Raw genomic sequence first — 25,223 nt, forward strand, 5'->3', positions numbered from 1 at the left:
TGTCATATTGGGTGCCTTGGCGGCACTGAACCCGCGGCCGGACTGCATTCTTAGTCATTACCCGTCCAGGAGCCGTTTCCAGCGCGGTCCGCAGATTTGACGACGGTCCGGAATATTATTATTATTATTATTATTATTATCATTATCATTATTATTATTATTATTATGTGTTACTGGAATGGCTGATGACGAAAAAACCGGAGTATCCGGAGAAAAACCTGTCCCGCCTCCGTTTTGTCCAGCACGAATGCCACATGGAGTGACCGGGATTTGAACCACGGAACCCAGCTGTGAGAGGCCGGCGTGCTGCCGCCTGAGCAACGGAGGATCCTTATAAGTACATTAATAACAGTAAAATTAATTGGTCTCACCTCCTTCTACACCCCACCGCCTTAAGTTTATTTACCGCCACCTCCCCCCCCCAAAAGGAAATTAAAAGAATGCTTTTTTCTTTATGTTTTACGGAGATTCCAAACACCAATCTTCACGTCTATTACCTTCAGTTTTGAGATATAAGTATCCCCATAAAAATAATTTAACTTTTTTCACTTCATTTCACAATAATCCCCCCCCCTAAGAGAATTTTCCCGCAAAAATACTTGTTTCTTTAATAGTAAAGGATCTTCTAAATACCAATTATCACGACTCTTAACTTCTTCAGTTTTTGATTTGTGCGTCCTCATGAAAGGAATTCAATTCCTTTTCACTCCCGCCGCCCAAGATGGTTTCCCCTTCAAAACACGTTTTTCTTTGTTTTCAAAGGTGATCCAAATACGAATTTTCACGTCTGTAACAACTTTAGTTTTTATTAGATGTATGTATTCTCATACAATTAAGTCAATTAATTTTTCAATTCTTTCACCCCACCCCCCTCCTACTTTGGATTTTCCGAGAATACGTGTATTTTTACTTTTAAAGCAGATTGCAAAAATCAAATTTCACGTCTGTAACATCTTCATTTTGGAGATATCAGTAGTCTAATGAAAAGACCCTCCACCCGAGGGTGGTATTTCCGAAAACTAAAAATACACTTTTCTTTATGTTTAATAGACATAAAAAATACCATTTTTCACTTCTGTAACATGTTAAGTTTTTTTAGATATACTGTAAAAATTCTCATTTTAAAATTTTACCCCTTTTGAGTTCCCCTTAAGTGGAGTTTCCAAAAACAAATCACCTATATTTCTTTACATTTACAGGAGATTTACACCCACTTTTTACGTCTGTAACATTTTACGTTTCCAAGATATTCTGTAGATATAGTCTTTCAAAAAATTCACCCCAATTTGTCACTAGTGTTTAACCGCCATTAATTGGCTTTTCCAAAAACTAAGAAATACGTGTTTCTTAATTTTTGAAGGAGATCCCATATGCGAATTATCAATTCTGTAATATCTTTCGTTTCTGAGATATGTGTATCCTCATTAAAGGCATTCAACCCATTTTTCACCCTTTTACACCCCTCCTATTAGGATTTACAGGAAACAAAGGAAATACGTGTTCTTTTATTTTTAGAGGAGATTCCAACTACCAATTTTTACATCTGTAAATTTTAAAGTTTTAAGATGTAGACACACTCATTTTTAAAAAAATCACCCCCCCTTTTCACCCCCCCCAATATTTGGATTTTCCAAAAACGAAAATGTACGTGTGTTTCTTTACTTTTAAAGTAGATCCAAAATACCAATTTTCAGGTCTGTAATATCTTCAGGTTCTGAAATATAAGTAGCCTCATGAAAGGCATTCAACCCATTATTCACCCTTTTACACCCTTCCTATTGGGATTTTCTGAAAACAAAAGAATACTTTTTTCTTTATTTTTAATGGAGATTCTAAATACCAATTTTTACATCTATAACCTTTAAAAGTTTTCAGATATAGATTCACTCATTTTAAAACATTACCCCCCTTTTCACCCCCCCTTAATTGCGTTTTCCAGAAACCAAAAAGTACGTGTTTCTTTATTTTTACAGGAGATCCCAAACACCAATTTTCAGGTCTATAATGTCTTCAGTTTCTGAGATATAAGCAGCCTCATTAAAGGCATTCAACCCCTTCTTCACCCCTTTTCACTCCTCCTATTGCGTTTTTCCGAAAACAAAAAATACATGTTTCTTTATTTTTAATGAAGATTCTAAATACCAATTTTTACATCTGCAAACTTTAAAAGTTTGGAGAATTAGATTCACTCATTTTAGAAATTCACCCCCTTTTCACCCTCCCATTAATTGGATTTTCCAAAAACAAAAAAATACGTGTTTCTTTATTTTTAAAAGAGATCAAAAGTACCAATTTTCAGGTCTGTAATATCTTCAGTTTCTGAGATATATGTACCGGCATCCTGATTAAAGGCATTCAACCCCTTTTTCCCGTTTTTTTACCCCTCCTATTAGGATTTTCTGAAAACCAAAAAATACGTGTTTCCTTATTTTTAAAGAATATTCTAAATACCAATTTTTACATCTATACACTTTTAAAGTTTTGAGATATAGATACACACATTTTAAAATTTCACCCCCCTTTTTACCCCCTTAGCGACGTAATATCCAAAAATCCTCTCTTAGCGACCACCTACATCTTAATATGAATATATCCCCAAAATTTCATTTCTTTATGTCAAGTAGTTTTGGCTCGGCGGTGATGAATCAGTCAGTCAGTCAGTCAGTCAGTCAGTCAGTCAGTCAGGACAAGTTATTTTATATATATAGACTAGCAAGATACCCGTGCTTCGCTACGGTATTATACTGAAATTTATAATTGAATGCTTATTGTTTTAGATATATAATCCTCCGAAATTCGCGTTCTGACTCGTTTTCTGCGAGAATCCACCAAAATTCCCGATCTGACTCGTTTTCTATTATTTTACGGCACGTTTCCTCCCATTTTTCAATCTTCCTTTTCAGCAATCGATTTCGTACTTACCGGGTTAGGCTCAGGTATTCCTCCCGGTCAGTTGGGTCCGTAAATCTGTGCCATCTTTTCCTATAATCATTTTTAATATGGATAAAATCCTTCAGGAGATCCAGCGTGGTGTCATATTGGGTGCCTTGGCGGCACTGAACCCGCGGCCAGGCTGCATTCTTAGTCATTACCCGTCCAGGAGCCGTTTCCAGCGCGGTCCGCACATTTGACGACGGTCCGGAACAATATTATTATTATTATTATTATTATTATTATTATTATTATTATTATTATTATTATTATTATTATTATTATTATTATTATTATGTGTTGCTGGAATGGCTGATGACAGGGAAAACCGGAGTATCCGGAGAAAAGCCTGTCCCGCCTCCGTTTTGTCCAGCACGAATGACACATGGAGCGAACGGGATTTGAACCACGGAACCCAGCTGTGAGAGGCCGGCACGCTTGCGTCTGAGCAACGGAGGATCCTTATAAGTACATTAATAACAGTAAAATCAATTGGTCTCACCTCCTTCTACACCCCACCGCCGTTAAGTTTATTTACCGCCACCTTCCCCACCCACCCCCCACCCCCACGAAAAATTAAAAGAAGGCTTGTTTCTTTATGTTTAAGGCAGATTACAAACACCAATGTTCACGTCTATTACCTTCAGCTTTGAGATATAAGTATCCCCATAAAAATAATTTACTTTTTGCACTTCATTTCACACTACTCCCACCCTCCCCAAGTGAATTTTCCCGCAAAAAATACTTGTTTCTTTAATAGTAAAGGATCTTCTAAATACCAATTATCACGACTCAAAATTCTTCAGTTTTTGATTTATGTGTCCTCATTAAAGGAATTCAACTCCTTTACACTCCCGCCCTCCAAGATGGTTCCCCCCTCCCCCCACAAACGCGTTTTTCTTTGTTTTTAAAGGAGATCCAAATACGAATTATCACGTCTGTAACAACTTTAGTTTTTATTAGATGTATGTATTCTCATACAATTCAGTCAATTAATTTTTCAATTCTTTCACCCCCTCCCTTCATTGGATTTTCCGACAATACGTGTTTCTTTAATTTTAAAGCAGATTCCAAATATCAAATTTCACGTCTGTAACATCTTCATATTTGAGATATCAGTAGCCTAATTAAAAGAATTCAACACCATTTTCAGTCACTTTTACCCCCCCCCCCCCGCTCCACCCAAGTGGTATTTCCGAAAACTAAAAATACACGTTTCTTTATGTTTAATATAGATAAAAAAATACCATTTTTCACTTGTGTAACATGTTAAGTTTTTTGAGATATACTGTAAAAATTCTCATTTTAAAATTTCACCCCTTTTGAGTTCCCCTTAAGTGGAGTTTCCAAACACAAATCACCTATGTTTCTTTACATTTACAGGAGATTCCAAACATCCACTTTTTACGTCTGTAACATTTTACGTTTCCAAGATATTCTGTAAATATAGTCTTTCAAAAAATTCACCCCATTTTGTCACTCCTGTTTAACCGCCATTAATTGGATTTTCCAAAAACTAAAAAATACTAAAAATATACAAATTTTCAGTTCTGTAATATCTTTCGTTTCTGAGATATATGTATCCTTATTAAAGGCATTCAACCCATTTTTCACCCTTTTAAACCCCTCATATTGGGATTTAAGGAAACAAAAAAGACGTGTTCCTTTATTTTTAGAGGAGAATCTAAGTACCAATTTTGCATCTGTAAATTTTAAAGTTTTAAGATGTATACAAACTCATTTTAAAAATTCACCCCCCCTTTTCACCCCCCAATATTTGTATTTTCCAAAAAAATACGTGTTTCTTTACTTTTAAAGTAGATCCTAAATACAAATTTTCAGGTCTGTAATACCTTCAGGTTCTGAAATATAAGTAGCCTCATTAAAGGTATTCAACCCATTATTCACCCTTTTACACCCATCCTATTGGGATTTTCCGAAAACAAAAGAATACGTGTTTCTTTATTTTTAAAGGAGATTCTAAGTACCAATTTTTACGTCTATAAACTATAAAGTTTTGAGATATAGATACACTCATTTTAAAAAGTACCCCCTTTTCACCCCCCATTAATTGGATTTTCCAAAAACAAAAAATACATGTTTCTTTATTTTTAAAAGAGATCCCAAACACCAATTTTCAGATCTGTAATATCTTCAGTTTCTGAGATATAAGTAGCCTCATTAAAGGATTCAACCGCTTTTTCACCCCTTTTCACTCCTCCTATTGCGATTTTCCGAAAACAAAAAAATAGGCTAGGTGTTTCTTTATTTTTAATGAAGATTCTAAATACCAATTTTAACATCTGCAAACTTTAAAAGTTTGGAGATATAGATTCACTCATTTTAAAAATTCACCCCATTTTCACCCTCCGATTAATTGGATTTTTCAAAAACAAAAAATACGTGTTTCTTTATTTTTAAAGGACATTCTAAATACCAATGTTTACATCTATAAACTTTAAAAGTTTTGAGGTATAGATACACTCATATTAAAAAAATCATCCCCCTTTTACCCCCACCATTAATTGGATTTTCTAAAAACAAAAAAATACGCCTTCTTTATTTTTAAAGGAGATCCCAAATACCAATTTTCAGGTCTGTAATATCTTCAGTTTCTAAGATATAAGTATTCTCTTTAAAGGCATTCTACCCGTTTTTCACCCCTTTTCTCCCCTCTTATTGGGATTTTCCGAAAACAAAAAAATGCGTGTTCCTTTATTATTAATGAAGATTCTAAATACCAATTTCTACATCTCTACACTTTAAAACTTTTGAGATATACATGCACTCATTTTAAAAATTCACCCCCCTTTTCGCCCTCGCATTAATTGGATTTTCCAAAAACAAAAAAATATGTGTTTCTTTATTTTTGAAAGAGATCAAAGGTACCAATTTTGAGGTCTGTAATATCTTCAGTTTCTGAGATATAGGTACCGGTATCCTGATTAAAGGCATTCAACCCCTTTTTCACCCTTTTTCACCCCTCCTATTGGGATTTTCTGAAAACAAAAAAATACGTGTTTCCTTATTTTTAAAGAAGATTCTAAATACCAATTTTCACATCTGTAAACTTTTAAAGTTTTGAGATAAAGGCACACTCATTTTAAAATTTCACCCCCCTTTTTCACCCCCTTAGCGACGGAATATCCAAAAACCTTCTCTTAGCGAGCACCTACATCTTAATATGAATATATCCCCAAAATTTCATTTCTTTATGTCCAGTGGTTTTGGCTCGGCGATGATGAATCAGTCAGTCAGTCAGTCAGTCAGTCAGGACAAGCTACTTTATATATATAGACTAGCAAGATACCCGTGCTTCGCTACGGTATTATACTGAAATTTATAATTGAATGCTTATTGTTTTAGATATATAATCCTCCGAAATTCGCGATCTGACTCGTTTTCTGCGAGAATCCACCAAAATTCCCGATATGACTCGTTTTCTATTATTTTACGGCACGTTTCCTCCAATTTTTCAATCTTTCTTTTCAGCAATCGATTTCGTACTTCCCGGGTTAGGCTCAGGTATTCCTCCCGGTCAGTTGGGTCCGTAAATCTGTGCCATCTTTTCCTATAATCATTTTTAATATGGATAAAATCCTTCAGGAGATCCGGCGTGGTGTCATATTGGATGCCTTGCGGCACTGAACCCGTCCAGGAGCCGTTTCCAGCGCGGTCCGCACATTTGACGACGGTCCGGAACATTATTATTATTGTTATTATTATTATTATTATTATTATGTGTTGCTGGAATGGCTGATGACAGGGAAAACCGGAGTATGCGGAGAAAAACCTGTCCCGCCTCCGTTTTGTCCAGCACGAATGACACATGGAGTGACCGGGATTTGAACCACGGAACCCAGCTGTGAGAGGCCGGCACGCTGCCGCCTGAGCAACGGAGGATCCTTATAAGTACATTAATAAGAGTAAAATCAATTGGTCTCACCTCCTTTTACATCCCACCGCCGTTAAGTTTATTTACCGCCACCTCCCCCCCCCCCCCAAGAAAAATTAAGAGAAGGCTTGTTTCTTTATGTTTAAGGGAGATTCCAAACACCAATGTTCACGTCTATTACCTTCAGCTCTGAGATATAAGTATCCCCATAAAAATAATTTACTTTTTGCACTTCATTTCACACTACTCCCCCCCCCCCCAAGTGAATTTTCCCGCAAAAATACTTGTTTCTTTAACAGTAAAGGATCTTCTAAATACCAACTATCACGACTCAAAATTCTTCAGTTTTTGATTTATGTGTCCTCACGAAAGGAATTCAACTCCTTTACACTCCCGCCCTCCAAGATGGTTTCCCCCCAAAAACGCGTTATTCTTTGCTTTTAAAGAAGATCCAAATACGAATTATCACGTCTGTAACAACTTTAGTTTTTATTAGATGTATGTATTCTCATACAATTAAGTCAATTAATTTTTCAATTCTTTCACCCCCCCCCCCAACTTCATTGGATTTTCCGACAGTACGTGTTTGTTTACTTTTAAAGCAGATTCTAAATATCAAATTTCACGTCTGTAACATCTTCATTTTTGAGATATCAGTAGCCTAATTAAAAGAATTCAACACCATTTTTAGAAACATTTACGCACCCACCCCCTCCAGCCAAGTGGTATTTCCGAAAACTAAAAATACACGTTTCTTTATGTTTAATAGAGATAAAATATCCATTTTTCACTTATGTAACATGTTACGTTTTTTTAGACATACTGTAAAAATTCTCATTTTAAAATTTCACCCCTTTTGAGTTCCCCTTAAAAGGAGTTTCCAAAAACAAATCACCTATGTTTCTTTACATTTACATGAGATTCCAAACACCCACTTTTTACGACTGTAACATTTTACGTTTCCAAGATATTCTGGAGATATAGTCTTTCACCCCATTTTGTCACTCCTGTTTAACCGCCATTAATTGGATTTTCCAAAAACTAAAAATACGTGTTTCTTTATTTTTAAAGGAGATCCCATATACAAATTTTCAGTTCTGTAATATCTTTCGTTTCGGAGATATATGTATCCTCATTAAAGGCATTCAACCCATTTTTCACCCTTTTAAACCCCTCCTATTGGGATTTAAGGAAACAAAAAAATACGTGTTCCTTTATTTTTAGAGGAGATTCCAAGTACCAATTTTACATCTGTAAATTTTAAAGTTTTAAGATATAGACACTCTCATTTTTAAAAAATCACCCCCTTTTCACCCCCATTTAATTGGATTTTCCAAAAACAAAAAATACGTGTTTCTTTATTTTTAAAAGAGATCCCAAACACCAATTTTCAGGTCTGTAATATCTTCAGGTTTTGAAATATAAGTAGACTCATGAAAGGCATTCGACCACTTTTTCAACCTTTTCCACCCTTCCTATTAGGATTTTCCGAAAACAAAATATACGTGTTTCTTTATTTTTAAAGGAGATTCTAAATACCAATTTTCACATCTATAACCTTTAAAAGTTTTGAGGTACGGATACACTAATTTTAAAATATTACCCCCTTTTCACCCCCTCTTAATTGGATTTTCCAGAAACAAAAAAGTACGTGTTTGTTTACTTTTAAAGGCGATCCCAAACACCAATTTTCAGGTCTGTAATATCTTCAGTTTCTGAGATATAAGTAGCCTCATTAAAGGCATTCAACCTCTTTTTCACCCCTTTTCACTCCTCCTATTGCGATTTTCCGAAAACAAAAAAGTACGTGTTTCTTTACTTTTAATGAAGATTCTAAATACCAATTTTTACATCTGCAAACTTAAAAAGTTTGGAGATATAGATTCACTCATTTTAAAAATTCACCCCATTTCCCCCTCCGATTAATTGGATTTTTTAAAGGACATTCTAAATACCAATGTTTACATATATAAACTTTAAAAGTTTTGAGGTATAGATACACTCATATTAAAAAATCATCTCCCTTTTACCCCCCCCCCCCAACCATTAATTGGATTTTCTAAAAACAAAAAAATACGCGTTTATTTTTAAAGGAGATCCCAAACACCAATTTTCAGGTCTGTAATATCTTCAGTTTCTAAGATATAAGTATTCTCTTTAAAGGCATTCTACCCCTTTTTCACCCCTTTTCTCCCCTCTTATTGGGATTTTCCTAAAACAAAGAATACGTGTTCCTTTATCATTAATGAAGATTCTAAATGCCAATTATTACATCTCTAAACTTCAAAACTTTTGAGATATAGATGCACTCATTTTAAAAATTCACCCCCCTTTTCACCCTCGCATTAATTGGATTTTCCAAAAACAAAAAAATATGTGTTTCTTTATTTTTGAAAGAGATCAAAAGTACCAATTTTGAGGTCTGTAGTATCTTCGGTTTCTGAGATATAAGTACCGGTATCCTGATTAAAGGCATTAAACCCCCTTTTCACCCTTTTTCACCACTCCTATTGGGATTTTCTGAAAACAAAAAAATACGTGTTTCCTTATTTTTAAAGAAGATTCTAAATACCAATTTTCACATCTGTAAACTTTTAAAATTTTGAGATATAGGCACACTCATTTTAAAATTTCACCCCCCTTTTCACCCCCTTAGCGACGGAATATCCAAAAATCCTCTCTTAGCGAGCACCTACATCTTAATATGAATATATCCTCAAAATTTCATTTCTTTATGTCCAGTAGTTTTGGCTCGGCGATGATGAATCAGTCAGTCAGTCAGTCAGTCAGTCAGGACAAGCTACTTTATATATATAGATTTGAAAACTGGTATTTGGAATAGCCTGTAAAAGTAAAGATACATTAACATTTTGGGGGAAAATCCAATTAAGGGGAAGTGAAAAAGGGGGCGATTTTTTTTAATTAGCGTGTCTACAGTATAACTCAAAAACTTAACATGTATTCTTTGGTTTTCGGGAAAAGCCCTTAAGGGGGGGGGGGGTTGAAAGAATTGAAAAATTAGTTGAATTATTTGTGTGAGATGTATATATACACCAATAAACTAAAGATGTTACAAACGTGAAACTGGTATTTGGAATCTCTTTTAAAAATAAAGAAACACGCATTTGGTGGGACAATATACTTGGTAGGGGGGATGAAAACGTAGATGAATTCCTTTTACGAGGATACTTATATCTCAAAATCTGAAGATGTTACAGTCGTGATAATTGGTATTTGGAATCGCTTTTAAGGAAACGGGTACTGTTTGTTTTTGGAAAATTCACTTGAGTGGGGAGTGTGAAAGGAAGTAAAAAATGAATTCATTTTCGGGAGAAACTTATATCTTATAACTGAAGGTTACAGACGTTGAAACTGGTACTTGGAATCTCCTTTAAAAATAAAGAAACACGCTTTTTTTGGTGTGGGGAAACCAACTTAAAGGGTGGGAGTGGAGTGAAAAAGGAGTTGAATTCTTTTCATGAGGATACTTATATCTCAAAAACTTAAGATGTTACAGACATGAAATTTTGTATTTGGAATTTTCTTTCAATGTAAGAAACACGTAATCTTTTTTCTTTGGAAAATCCGCTTAAGGGAGGGGGTGAATTAACTGGAAAATTAGTTGAATTCTTTGTATGAGTATACTTATATCTCAAAAACTAAAGATGTTGCCGACGTGAAAATGAGTGTTTGAAATCTCCTTTAAAAGTAAACACGCATTGGGGGGGATGAACTTGGGGGCGGCGGTGGTGAAAAAGGAATTTAATTCCTTTTTATGAGGATACATATATCTCAAAACTGAAGACATTACATTCGTGATAATTCCCATTTGGAAGGTCCTTTATAAATAAATTAATTTTTTTACGTTTTTCGGAAAATTCACTTAGGGGGGAGGGTGAAAGGAAGTGAAAAATTTAATTATTTTTATGGAGAAACTTATATCTCAAATACTTAAGGTTACACACGTGAAAATTTGTATTTGGAATCACCTTGAAAATAAAGAAGCACGCATTTTTGGAGGGGGGGGGGTAATCAACTTAACGGGCTGGGGTGAAAAAGGAGTTGAATTCTTTTTGTGAGGATACTTATATCTCAAAAACTGAAGATGTTAGAGGCATGAATATTTGTATTTGGAATCTTATTTCAAAGTAAAGAAACACGTGTTCTCTTGTCTTCGGAAAATCCACTTAAGGGGGGTGACTGAATTGAAAAATAATTGAATTCTTTGTGTGACGATACTTATAACTCAGAAACTAAAAATGTTAAAGTCGTGAAAATTGGTATTTGGAACCTCTTTTAAAAATGAAGAAACACGCACTTTTGGGGAGGGGGAAACCACTTAACGTGTAGGGGTGAAAAAGGATTTGAATTATGTTTATCGGTATAATTATATCTCAAAAACTGAAGATGTTACAGACGTGAAAAGTAGTATTTGGAATCTCCTTTAAAAATTAAGAAACACGTATTTGTTTTATCGGAAAATCGACGTAAGGGGTGTGGGGTTGAAAAATAAGTAAATAAAGAGTCGAAATATGTTTATGAGGATAATTTATCTTAAAAACTGAAGCTGTTACAGACGTGAAAGTTGGTATTTTGAGTTTCCTAACAAAATAAAAAACACGGATTTTTGTTTTCGGAAAGTCCACTTAAGGCGGGAGAGAGTGGGAAAAGTGAAGGAGAAGAAGTTGAATTATTCTTATGAGTATAATTTATCTCAAAAACTGAAGGTGTTACAGACGTACAGGCATGAAAACTGGTAATTGGAATCTCCTTTAAAAGTAATGAAGCACTCTTTTTTTGGGATTTTCGGAAAATCCAATTAAGGGAATGAAAAGAATTGTAAAAGCGGGTGAATTTTTGAAGTGAATACCAGTATATCTACACTACATATCAAAAACATAACATGTTAGAGAAAAGAAACTTGGTATTTGGAAAGTCCTTTAAAATAACAGGAACCTGTACGTTTTTGTTTTCGGAGAAAGCACTTAACAGGGGGTGAAAAGAAGTTAAAGACAGTTGAATTATTTTTATGAGGATACTTATATCTTAAAAACTGAAGATGTCGCAGACGTGAAAATTGTTATTTGGAATCTCCTTTAAAAATTAAGTTACATGTATTTTTGTTTTCGGAAAATAGACTTAGATTTAGTTGGGGGATGGACTGATAAAGGGGTTGAATTCTTTTTATGGGGATACTTATGTATATCTCAAAAACTGAAGATGTTACAGATGTGGGAATAAGTATTTTGAATCACCTTTAAAAACAAATAAACATGTATTTATTTTTTTCGACTTAAGAGAAGACTATTTCTCACATGTACAGTTCTATGTCGCATGGTCGTCTTAACCCCAAAAGTAAATACCACAAACATGGTTTACAAAGACTTTCTGGGGTAAATGAAACTCAATTTTGCGGTGAGTTTTTATACTTTAGGAATTTTCAGATATTGTCTTAGTACAATGCCGAGGAACGATTACTTTGATCAAATTACGAAATCCACGCGAGAGAAGCCGCGGGTAATTGCTAGTTATTGATATACATGTTCTGGTTTCAGTAAATGTAATGGCACTTATGTCTTTCCTTATGAGGACTGTACTCCATAAGTATGGGATTTTTCCGTACATAGATAATGTCCATGGCTCAATGGCAGACTGATCTTTTTGGTATTCGAACCTCGGGGTTCCAGAACCATTTTCCACCCGAGTCACGGGATTTAAATCACGCATAATTAATTTCTGTGGATGTTTGGCTAGGTATTTGTTTTTTATATCTAACGTTCCTGTAACTCACGTCCCATGGCAGACACCGCCCACTCTCAGCGGAGTGTTTACTTCACTTCCTATAACAGCTACATAACTCAGAGAATCCTTATCATTTCCTAGTGTGTTACCGTCATTGTGGAACTTACCATTCCACTGTTCACCTCCGTAGTGTAACGATTAGTGTTATTAGGTGCCGTCTTTGTGGGATCATGTTCGATGCTCGGTACTGCCAGAAATTTAAGATAGGCAGGAGGGCTGGTATATCGATGATCTAGAACCATGTTGTTCCAAGTCCCATTTATCTGATTTTACAGTAAAAGCGATTTCATTTTAGGACAGTCAATTTATACCTTATTTATTATCATAGGCTGACCTTGTGACTGTATTAGGTTCCTACGTAATGATAAGATGCTTTAATGAAAAAACCATACCAAACATTGGAAATTAATAGGCCTCAGATGGTTGATGGTGACGAACATAGAACAAAATGGCTTACAGAAATATATTTATTTCAGAGATGAAGGACATAGAACATTCATATTACTCGTAGTAATATTCATTTTTAACAGATAATTGTAATAAACTATTATTCTCAGTTTCTGACATAACTGAGACAAGTATCACTTCAGGAAACAATCCCATACCTTTTTGTCTTCTAATGAGAAATATTGGAAAGTGACAATGACCGTCCGCCTCTATGGTGTAGTGGTTAGTGTGACTAGCTGCCACCCCCGGAAGCCCGGATTCGATTCTCGGCTCTGCCACGAAATTTGAAAAGTAGTACGAGGGCTGGAACGGGGTCCACTCAGCCTTGGGAGGTCAACTGAGTAGAGGGGGCTTCGATTCCCTCCTCAGCCATCCTCGAAGTGGTTTTCCGTGGTTTCCCACTTCTCCTCCAGGCAAATGCCGGGATGGTACCTAACTTAAGGCCACGGCACTTCCTTCCCTCTTCCTTGTCTACCCCTTCCAATCTTCCCATCCCCTACTACCAAGGCCCCTCTTCAGCATAGCAGGTGAGGCCGCCTGGGCGAGGTACTGGTCATCCTTCCCAGTTGTATCATCTATCCAATGTCTCACACTCCAGGACACTGCCCTTGAGGCGGTAGAGGTGGGGTCCCTCGCTGAGTCCGAAGGACAAACCAACCGTGGAGGGTATACAGATTAAGAAAGAAAGAAAGAAAGAAAGAAAGAAAGAAAGAAAGAAAGAAAGAAAGAAAGGCTTGATATCCTTTATCTTTTTAGCATCGATTTTACGGCTTGCAGTGCTAATTACTTTGGTTGAGGTAAACTTACTTTAGAATTAGACCTCGTCTTAGTGTGCACTAATATGTTAACTTAGGGTACTAAAAATCACTGTCTGAAGATGAGCATTTGTATTTCACTGAACTACTACATTTTTCATATTGTACATGCTTCAATTTTGAGTATGGAACTTTGTTTAAATTTGATTTAAGAGAAAGCGATTTAAAATTAAAGTAAAAAGCATCTTTAGGCACCATTTGGTCAACTTTGCCATTCTTTTTTGACCTACAGTTCACAATAACACTGAACACAAGCAATGAACTATGAAGTTCCGTATTTCTAATGTGTCGTTGAATATCTATATGCATTGAATCCATCTCTTCAACAGCACTATGACCAGGTTCTTAGTATTCAGGTTAGATAATGTTTATGTTACGGTTGTCGCTTTCCAGAAATTAATTAAGGCCATGCATATGTTGTGTCTGACGTTACGTTGGTACTGTGATTCTTGGACATGGCACAGTATGGTCCGGAAATTAATAGGAGATATCAACACAGAATAAAACTGTTCTGTTGATATCGGATGTTTTAAATGGACCTCCCCCCTCCCTGTAATTCACAACATAGTTGTGGACACGGAAAATTCACTGAGCTTCATAACTAATATTGTTTTTAAATGGATTGAAAAAGTATTTGCTTTACGTCGCACCGACACAGGCTGGTCTTATGGTGACGATGGGATAGGAAATAGCTAGGAATGGGAAGGGAGCAGCTGTGACCTTAATTAAGGAACAGCCCCAGCATTTGCCTAGTGTGAAAATGGGAAACCGACAGTTGGGTTCGAACTCACTATCTCCCGAATGCAAACTCACAGCTGCGCGCCCCTAAGCGCACGGCACAGTGTGGTTCTAGACCGTCGATATGGTAACAAATGGCACGCGCAACTCACTCCCATTGAGGGTGTGCCTGGAATGAGCGTCATAACCTTGGGATTTACGTACTTTCTATTCCACTGAAGAGTAATAATTGATAATCCAGCCTACCGCTTCCCTCTATTCACGTTATATGCTGTGTACTTAGGTGGCATGCAGTCTAATTTTAGCTGGAATATAGAGTTGAATTTCATAATCATAACCACAACACGCCCACATAAACAGAGTTCAGTTTAGTCAGCGTAAACCACTATGGAACCGTTCATATCGAAATTAAACGCGATTAATTATTGCCATTTGTGGGAGCTAATGAGATTTTCTCGTAATGATGCATAATTCAGTGCAATATTTGGACGGCGTACAACAGCCTTGTGTAACACATTTACAAATACATCTCGAGCTTAGTAGATAACAAATACTTCCGTTCCTAATTTAAAAAGTAATTTGATCTAACGTTCAAATTATAACAATAATAGAGAAAGGCATAGAATTTAATGCACCGATATTTGTGATATTTACAGACTTTAGAAAAGTCTACCATACGGTTGGTATGAAAAGGATGGTGATTGATACCCAGAAGGAACTCAATGTACCAAACCAATATATGAGATCTGCAATTACCGGGCAAGTTGGCCGTGCGGTTAGGAGCGCGCAGCTGTGAGCTCGCATCCGGGAGATGGTGGGTTCGAACCCCACTGTTGGCAGCCCTGAAGATGTTTTTCCGTAGTTTCCCATTTTCACAACAGGAAAATGCTGGGGCTGTACCTTAATTAAGGCCACGGCCGCTTCCTTCCCATTCCTAGGCCTTTCCTCTCCCATCGTCGCCATAAGACCTGTCTGTGTCGGTGCGACGTAAAGCAACTAGGAAACAAAACAAAAAGATCTGCAATTAGGACAGAGGGCTCTGTATGTACAGTATGTATCTCCATCAGCTCCACCATCAGCTCTCACTGATGGGCGTAACTGAAGTGTTGTTCTAGGGAAATGAGGAACGAGATAGTTTCCGTTTGCTTTCCTCGCCAAAAGATGCTATTAACTACCAGCTGCCAAGCTCACTGAGATGCGATCACCATCTGACTCATAACAGCGACTGGTTGCGTAACGAATGGCAGTACTGACATTGCTCACACTTCACTCACCTTCAAGTTGTCAGCGTCAAATATTGGAATGAGATAGGTCAATAAATTTAACATATTTATTCTAGCCCGTAATCGAAGACCCCTGTAAACACTAAATCTAACAAGAAGTTGATCTGGGACTAAGGCTAAGGCTCTATAGAGATAAGAATTACTCATACACTTATGGGGCCTGTAAGCCAACAAATGTGTAATAGTCTCACCGAACCATTACAAATATTATACGTGGAAATAATTACAATAAAATGCGGTGAGAGTAATATAAATTGAATCACAATAACCGGAAAGGAATTAACTCACCTTATATATGAAAATGACAGAACTTCAGAACGCAATATGCCAAGGAATGGCAGAAAACAGCTGAAAAATCATTAACAAGATGCATCACCCTATAAAATCAAATTCCTCGTTGCCTTTGACATGTAATATAATCAGAATAAATGGAAATCTAGTAGAACACTTAATTGAATTTAAATATCTCGGAAACATCACAAGCCAGATGGCAAGAAAGAATTCCAATACCTACAAAAATAAATTCTGAGAATCATTGGAATTCTCAACAAACACCGTGGTCAGATAAATCTCAATAAATTTTAAGAAAACTTCGAAAATAAATGCAAAATAGCAACGAAATGGATCGTGATATATAATAATAAACAAGGTCCATAGCGCTTTTCAAATTAAATATTTGAATGAGATATGGTTAGCCTACATTATTTTATTGTCCGATTCGTTGGCTGAATGGTCAGCATGCTGGCCTTCACTTCAGAGGATCCCGGGTTCGATCCCCAGCCGGCTCGGGGATTTTAACCTTCCTCGCTTAATTCTAATGGCTCGGGGGCTGGGTGTTTGTGCTGCCCTCAACATCTCTGCAACTCTCACACCACACATAACACTATTCTCCACCACAATAACACGCAGTTACCTACACATGGTAGATGCCGCCCACCCTCATCGGAGGGTCTGCCTTACAAGGGCAGTACTCGCCTAGAAATAGCCACACGAAATTATTATTATTATTATTATTATTATTATTATTATTATTATTATTATTATTATTATTATTATTATTATTATTATTATTATTATTATTATTATTTCATTCCTATAGATTCTGTCAACTGCAGTGGCAATACATTTGTTTTGTTTCTGAGCAGATAGTATCAATCTAAGTTACACCACGTACCTAGGTTGTTTTAATGAAATCTGGCAGAACATCATATACCTCCAATTAATCCAGATCAATGGTAATTTACTGTACACTGCATTTGTAGCAGATCCCCTCACCTAATGCTAACCAGCGAGATCACTTCAAGAGCGATTTCGTCAAAGATCATTAGATTTAGAATTAAAATTACCCTAGAACATCCTTTTCCAAGTTCTGAAAGGTGGCTAGTTTGAATAACCACGGGCAGCTATTCCAGGAAATTTCAGTCTATCTTTCTCACAATTTTTTTGACAAGTCTCTCCCAGTCTTTTCTCTGTTCTGTCTTTGTTAGCCATTATTTTCCGAATATATTGAACTCGGCTGACCACCTCATCCATTGCCTTCCCATCTTCCTTCGCCCGATCCATGGGTCCCAGATGGTGAGTTTATGTGCCTACCTGTTGAAGTCCCTCCTCACTATGTCCCTCCTCCAGTTTAAACAAATCGCTGCAATCACCACGTCCTGAATACTCGTCTTTTTTCTCACTTTCGTGTTCCTTATTCTGTCCTTCAAGGTAATACCCGAGATTTTCCTGTCCACCTATCCCTGGCGGATCCTCAGTGCGTCTCTGGCTCCTTGAGTTAAGAGCCATGTCTGTGGGCCGTACAGAAGAACTGTCACGATGCACATATTCAAGAGTTACTTTTCCAGCTATGGGCTGTGGTATTAGGAGGTAGTTGGTAACACTGGAGTAGGTCGTTGGCTGAATGGTCAGCGTACTGGCCTTCGGTTCAGAGGGTCCCGGGTTCGATTCCCTGCCGGGTCGGGGATTTTAACCTTAATTGGTTAATTCCAATGGCCCGGGGGCTGGGTGTTTGTGATGTCCCCAACATCCCTGCAACTCACACACCACACATAACACTATCCTCCACCACAATAACACGCAGTTACCTATATATGGCAGATGCCGCCCACCCTCATCGGAGGGTCTGCCTTACAAGGGCTGCAATCGGCTAGTAATAGCCACACGAAATTTAAAAGAACTGGAGTAGGTCAGCAAATGGCCATTCCAAAACATAAATATTTTCAGGACTTATGGGATGTATAAGGGACGCTTCTTTTACAGTCTCATGGCTTATACCATATATATACCATAAATAGCATTTGCAATCCTTTCACATCACCGTCAGAATTCAAAGGAAACATTATGTATAAATATAGTTCTCTTATATCCAGTTATTCTTAACATAATTAAGGACTGGAATCATTTATGGTACCAAATAGCTTGGGAAAACATTCTGTTTATATTTTGTGTTTTTGATTATTTTATTTCCTGATTTACTTCGATCACTCATTTGTCCTATATGTTTTCTTATATTTCATTTCATTATTTCAGCTATTTTCTCTACCTATTTAGCCTGCATTTTGATAACTAAGGATATATATATATATTATTTTTTTGCTAGTTGCTTTACGTCGCACCGACACAGATAGGTCTTATGGCGACGATGGGACAGGGAAGGGCTAGGAGTAGGAAGGAAGCGGCCGTGGTCTTAATTAGGGTACAGCCCCAGCATTTGCCTGGTGTGAAAATGGGAAACCACGGAAAACCATCTTCAGGGCTGCCGACAGTGGGGTTCGAACATACTATCTCCCGAATACTGGATACTGGCCGCACTTAAGCGACTGCAGCTATCGAGCTCGGTGGATGTTTCTTACCTATAGAGCATGTCCGTTGGTGGATGTAAAAATTATATGCCTGTTTCATAGAACTGAAGGACTTTTTCTAAAGATAACATGTTGAATCTGCTCAAAGATAATGGCGTTACTAATATTTCAGCATAACAAAGCCTGTATACTCGTATAATAAATATTTTTTCATGCAATATAACCTCATACTACCAGTCAAAAAATTGAGCTGAGAGGTGTTAATATTTCGAAAATTAATGTGGACACTTTCTAGGATTTGGTGTTAAAAATTAATTTGAAATTACAGGGAATGTTCAAGCCCACGAATACTACATGTCATCGTTTTGGAAATAAGGTTTCCCACTGAATGAAGAATTTGCTTACTCTTGCGTAATTAGGCTTTTTTTTGCTCTTGGGCACAAATTTCGTACCCCTCACCTCGGTTCCCTCGGGGAGTTTTGAGAATTTTCGATTTTCTTTTAGGGATCTTATGGGTATAAGGTAGTGTGGCACCAGTTTTAATTTTCTTTTGATCTAATGGTGCCTATATGATCCATTTCTATTTTATCTCCTGTATCTAACTTTAGACATCGCTATAAGTAGACTTCCACCATCTAGAACAACCGTAAGATTTCGAAACAAAACATAGACATGGACTAAACGGGACAAGAACAGCATCCGTGGGGGCGAATTCCACTATCTGGATACAAAAACCCAGACCATAAACATAATAAGTCTCTCAGGAAATAAACAACGATAAGTGATATAGTAGATGAAATAAGCAGTGGAAGAAACATGTGAACAAAATGCCTAATTTACGATGTGCAAATATCGTTATGAATTACCTAGCAAAAGTAGAGAAAAACGATGAAAATGGCAACATTTTTTCCTGAAATAAGAATTGACCCAAGAATTGAAGTCAAAAATGAGGAGGAAAAAGTTAGTTGAATGATTATGTCATTACTAATGTGCAGACATAAAGTCAGGTGTCGAGGTAACAGATTTAATTTAACTGGCCTAGTTTAATCTTTATTCCCTATCGAGTACGTCTCTGATATATAACTGACCTTCCGCGAAAGAGTTCTCTCTATGTTTTAAATATTCAATGGTAGCAATATTTCACATGCATAACCATTGTATAACCAGTACTGAGGATGTTCCCTCGCACTAATTTCTAGACGACATTTGAGGTAGACCTGCATGCATTTACCATTGATATTGTAATTCACTCACACGTCTCTAATTTCATCGACACGTTTGTGAATTGGTCAGTCAGTAGCTTCTATTCTCCCAGCAAATTCTCTCACAGTTAGCACTAATTCTTCTGACAGTTCACGGCAACTGCATTTTCGCCTCTCTTTTAGCTATGCTCTACAGTTCTTTGAACATTACAATATAGATGGTAGATCCATGCAGACCTACCACAAATGAGGAGTTTCTGCTCAAAAGGCACTAGTTCAGCCATAAGAAAGTAGTGGAAAGACGCACGAAACGTATAATAAAAGGCACATGGGACGTACCCATGATCAGATAACCGAGCTCGATAGCTGCAGTCGCTTAAGTGCGGTCAGTATCCAGTATTCGGGAGATAGTAGGTTCGAACCCCACTGTCGGCAGCCCTGAAAATGATTTTCCGTGGTTTCCCATTTTCACACCAGGCAAATGCTGGGGCTGTACCTTAATTAAGGCCACGGCCGCTTCCTTCCCATTCCTAGCCCTTCCCTGTCCCATCGTCGCCATAAGACCTATCTGTGTTGGTGCGACGTAAAGCAACTAGCAACAAAAATGATCAGATAAAGTACAGTTTTTAAGGAATTACACATTTCTTAGTCTGGATTGCTCATGGCATTTAATAGTACTGCAATGCACGTGGACGAAATACTAATTTTTGTTGCCGGGCTGAGTGGCTCAGACGGTTCAGGCGCTGGCTTTCTGACCCCAACTTGGCAGGTTCGATCCTGGCTCAGTCCGGTGGTATTTGAAGGTGCTCAAATACGTCAGCCTCGTGTCGGTAGATTTACTGGCACGTAAAAGAACTCCCGCGGGACTAAATTCCGGCACCTCGGCGTCTCCGAAGACCTTAAAATAGTAGTTAGTGGGACGTAAAGCAAATAACATTATTATTATTATTATTATTATTATTATTATTATTAATTTTCGTTTGATGTGGAAATAGCACCTTCTGAACAAATATCGTCTTCAAATTAGTGCGAGGGAAACTCTACAGTACCGGTTATACAATCGTTGTGCCGACGTGTAGCAATGGATGTTACGCAAACTGTTATCGCCATTGCATAGACAAATACCTAAGTAATATCTTGTCGAACAAAACAAAACCAACCCCATGGTGCAACAGCTCCAAAGGGCCATGGCCTATCAAGCGACACTCATATCTTGTATACCCCCATAAAAGCTGATTATAGAGAAATTTCCTCTCAGGTGTGAACCTAAAAGTTGAAAACTTGAGTGTTAAGACCTAAAGTACTGGTAAGTGTGAGATGGCAGCCCTGAAAAAGATTTTCCGTTTTTCCGTAATTTTCCATTTTGATACCAGGTAAATGCTGAGGCTGTAAAGGCCACGGTAACATCCCTCGCAGTCCTAGCCCTGTCATATATCATCGTCTGAGTCGCTGTGACGTAAAACAAGCAGCTAACTGGTAATTCTACAAATTGCGCCTCTGAACACAGTACGTTGAACTTTGTTAATCTGAATCGATACGCCATAGTTTACTACTACCTTCAGATTATGTCATTATTCATATAATATTGATAACCTATGAACATTACCTCTCGAGGAGGTACAGAGAGTCAAATATATGTGATATTTGTAAAGAATTGGTATCATATCCTGCTTATATAACGTGACTTGAGGACCAAAGTAGTTACTGTAAAATAAACATTTTAGAACCTATTCTGCGTGAATACACAGAAGTTTACTGTTTCTAGTGTGTGTAATTGATACGTTTGTTGTGTACCTACTTCTCGATAAATCATCGAAAAGATTTTGTTCATCAATTTGATCAATAAGGCAGTGCTTAATTTTCACTAGCAGATAAATAGGCTAATACTTTTAGTTTAATGGTAAGCTAAGTTTGGTGTTTATGGGGTATGAGTCTCCATTCAGATTGATACTTTTGAAAACCCTGCTATATGAGAGACGTGTTGGCCGTTTTATTTATGGTGTTGATCGTGATAATGGTAGTATTGTATCTGTAAAAGAATGAGATTTTGTCTCCCTTTAAGTCTTTCGAAGTACACATGGTCAGCAATAAAATATAAATAACATGCAGTGATCATCTATACACACATATATTCCTTGCCTGGCAGTTTAACGTACCGCTGCCATTGATAGGTTTTCGGCAATAGTGAGGTGGGAGAGGGCTAGGACCGCTAAGGAACATATCCGGCATTTGCCTCGCATAAAAATGTGAAACCATAGTAAACCATCTTGAAGTTGGAATCGAAACCACCAAATTCCGAATTCAAGTTTACCTTTATAAGACTCGTACCTCGTAGTCAAATCAGTTTATTATTATTATTATTATTATTATTATTATTATTATTATTATTATTATTATTATTTTAAATATGTGTAATTTTGTACTTTAAACTTTTTATTTGGAAATGTTTGTGTGTAATCTGGTATTTTATGGTTAAATGAAGAGAGAACTTAATGCTCTTATTCTTGCCGAATAAAACTAATCTAATCTCAAGGAGTTAGGTTACCTGTTGCTGAACGGCCGTATTTGAACGAGGTTTGTGGAGACAACTATAGGCAGAACGAGAAGAAGAGCGTAGAGCCAGGCCACTCCAGGGAAGACTCTCCGGACGGCCGCCTCCAGCCTCCCTTTGCTGGAGTTCCCCGCTTCATCTTTGGAGGAGGTGCAACACAGGGTGAGAGCCCGATCAGCCGCGATGGCGGCCAGGACAAGACTCTGCATGGTGATGGTAAACTGGGCAATGGCACTGTTTGCTCGACATAACGATATGGTGAGGTTTACTTGCTTTGGAGTAGTCCGGGCCAAGCTGGTCAAGAACATGATGGATGCCGTAATGTTCAGGAGACATTCGAGCGCACATGTCACACTTAGCTGCAATAACAGAAGGTTGAAGGTTACTCGGCGAAGTGTCAAACTTGAAGCAATAGTGTACACTAGCACTACATTCAGACATAACCCTAGTGTGAAGATCAAGGCGAGAAATGCACCCGGGACAGCCGGGGAAGAAATCTCGAGAGTTATTATAGAGCCATTCGCATTCATAGTGCATGATTTTCTGTGGCACAGAGAAATACTAATCAGTGTCAATGGTGCTGGAAACTAATCCTCGTTTTGTTACTTCAGTCCAACTTATTACTCTGCAATAACGAAACAATAACTTTTAAATATACAGGAAATGACCATGAATGCTGGATTCTATTCAAAAATCTATTTATATTCCATATATTGTGTAATGTTCTTTTGGTCTGTAACCCCACACACAAAAAGTCCTCGTATCACTGAGTGTAACGCGTGCGTTGTATCACAACAAGGTAAACGAAGTTCTGAAGTTCGTAATTCAAAATTTATGAAAGTCGATTGTGTTCAAGTCATGGGATAGTCGGAAGATCAGCTGATCCAGGAAGCCGCCAGGTAGACGTGGTTTCTTGACAGCATGTCTCGTCACGCAGAACTCACCGCCACTGGCTGATGGCTCAGCGACTTCCACTCATATTTGTTGTGGTCGCCCGTTGGCCTAGCAACACCCAATCAATAAAATGAGTCCATAAAATTGACCTCAGGTTTCAATGCAAGAAGAAATATAACAAGTAAAATAAGTACCGTCTGTGCTACACTCATAGTATAGTATTGATTGAATTGTCAACGTAATTGGAGAAGCCGCTTTTAAATAGCATTTCATTTATACAAATCCCCTTTAGCATATATTTGAATTTCAATCAGTGCCGTGTCTCCTTTGGCTGCTTCAGGCTTACGTCATCACGAAAAAATATTTTTCCTTCTTTGGAATATTTCCTCGCTTATGAATGCCGTCTGTACGAAGCACATCATTAGACATTCACCTCCCGTACATAAGAATGCAGGGCTGAAATGCAAAGAAATTGATCGGTATTTAAGGGTTAGTAAATGCGACAAACCAGTATTAGTATATTTACCGACAATTTAAAGAACCCCTTTGGTGATCGTTGTGATTACTGTTTTAAAGGGAAGTGCAAATTGATAAACATTCCATTAAAAGTAAATTCTTTTCTAAGTAAAATTCTAGCGTGCCGGTGCTTCCAAACACCGTTCACACTAAAATATATATTTATATATATATTTAAACTTTCTATACAACGCACTGACACAGACTGATCTGGCGACGATGGGATAGGAAAGGCCTAGGAATGGGAAGGAAGCGGCCGTGGTCTTAATTAAGTTACAGCCCGAGCTTTTGCCTGGTGCGAAAATGGGAAACCACGGGAAACCATCATCAGGGCAGCCGACAGAGGGGTTCGAACCTACTATCTCCCGGATGCAATCTCACAGCTGCGCGCCCCTTACCACATGACCAACTCACCCGGTATATCCATATAATAATAATAGTAGTAATAATAATAATAATAATAATAATAATAATAATAATAATAATAATAATAATAATAATAATCTACGTCAGTAAAGAAGTATGTATGTATCGGTGTTCGGTTATAATTCGACAACCGCTGGACAGATTTTTATGTGGTTTCCATTGTTGCCTAAACGATCTCCCGAGGAAGGTACACGTATATGAAATATTGAACACCGGTGGAAGGGAGCCGAACAGTAAAGCTTCCTGCGAAACAACTCGATGAAAATGACGTTAGGTGAGCACTTTCTCGGCTAACGTTGCCTAAACTGTTACAAATATCCATAAACTATATGGCTAAGAATTATAGAGCATAAAATTTCTACAAAAAGGGCCACAGGACTACAAATCCAGTATCTTTCTAGGGGCACACAGAAAAACAGTTCTTATATTTGTCAACAGCAGAAACCTTGAGCATTCCTGAGCCTCGGCTTAACGCGTTCTAATCAATTAAAGCTATCCTCAAACTATGCATGTAAGAATTATCGAGTGTAAATAGTTCCTAGGAAAACGTCCGTAAGACCACATGTGTATTTTATATTTAAAAGGTAGCCCCGCTATAACAGTTTTTATATTGCACTTGGCATTAAAAAATGCACTGATATGTAGAGCAGTAATTTTATTTTTCTAACATCATCCAAAGTTTATTCAAATGAATTTCACTGATAACTTACAGCTAAAACATGTAAAGTTTTTCAGTTAGTGTGAAAATGGAAAACCATGGAAAACATTTTCAGGGCTGCCAACAGTGGCGTTCAAACCCACTATTCCCCGAATGCAAGCTGATAGCTACGTGACCCAACACTACGCAGCCACTCCCTTGGTTTGTGCAGTTCTCTTCAGCAACTTGGTCTTAAGTTAGTACGAAAATGAAATATAACTA

At 37.3% G+C, this 25,223-nt stretch overlaps 1 protein-coding gene across 1 annotated transcript in view; it reads right to left on the bottom strand.

Annotated features, from left to right (window-relative positions):
* LOC137498463 (uncharacterized) overlaps positions 1-22,998 on the bottom strand; it is a 176,175-nt gene extending 153,177 nt beyond the window's left edge. Inside the window, exon 1 of the mRNA XM_068225996.1 lies at positions 22,463-22,998. Within this exon, the coding sequence (XP_068082097.1) occupies positions 22,463-22,998 (536 nt within the window). The remainder of the gene's footprint in view (positions 1-22,462) is intronic.
* Between the last annotated feature and the right edge of the window lie 2,225 nt (positions 22,999-25,223).

The sequence above is a fragment of the Anabrus simplex genome, chromosome 2 (assembly GCF_040414725.1).
Source record: "Anabrus simplex isolate iqAnaSimp1 chromosome 2, ASM4041472v1, whole genome shotgun sequence".
NCBI lineage: Eukaryota > Metazoa > Arthropoda > Insecta > Orthoptera > Tettigoniidae > Anabrus > Anabrus simplex.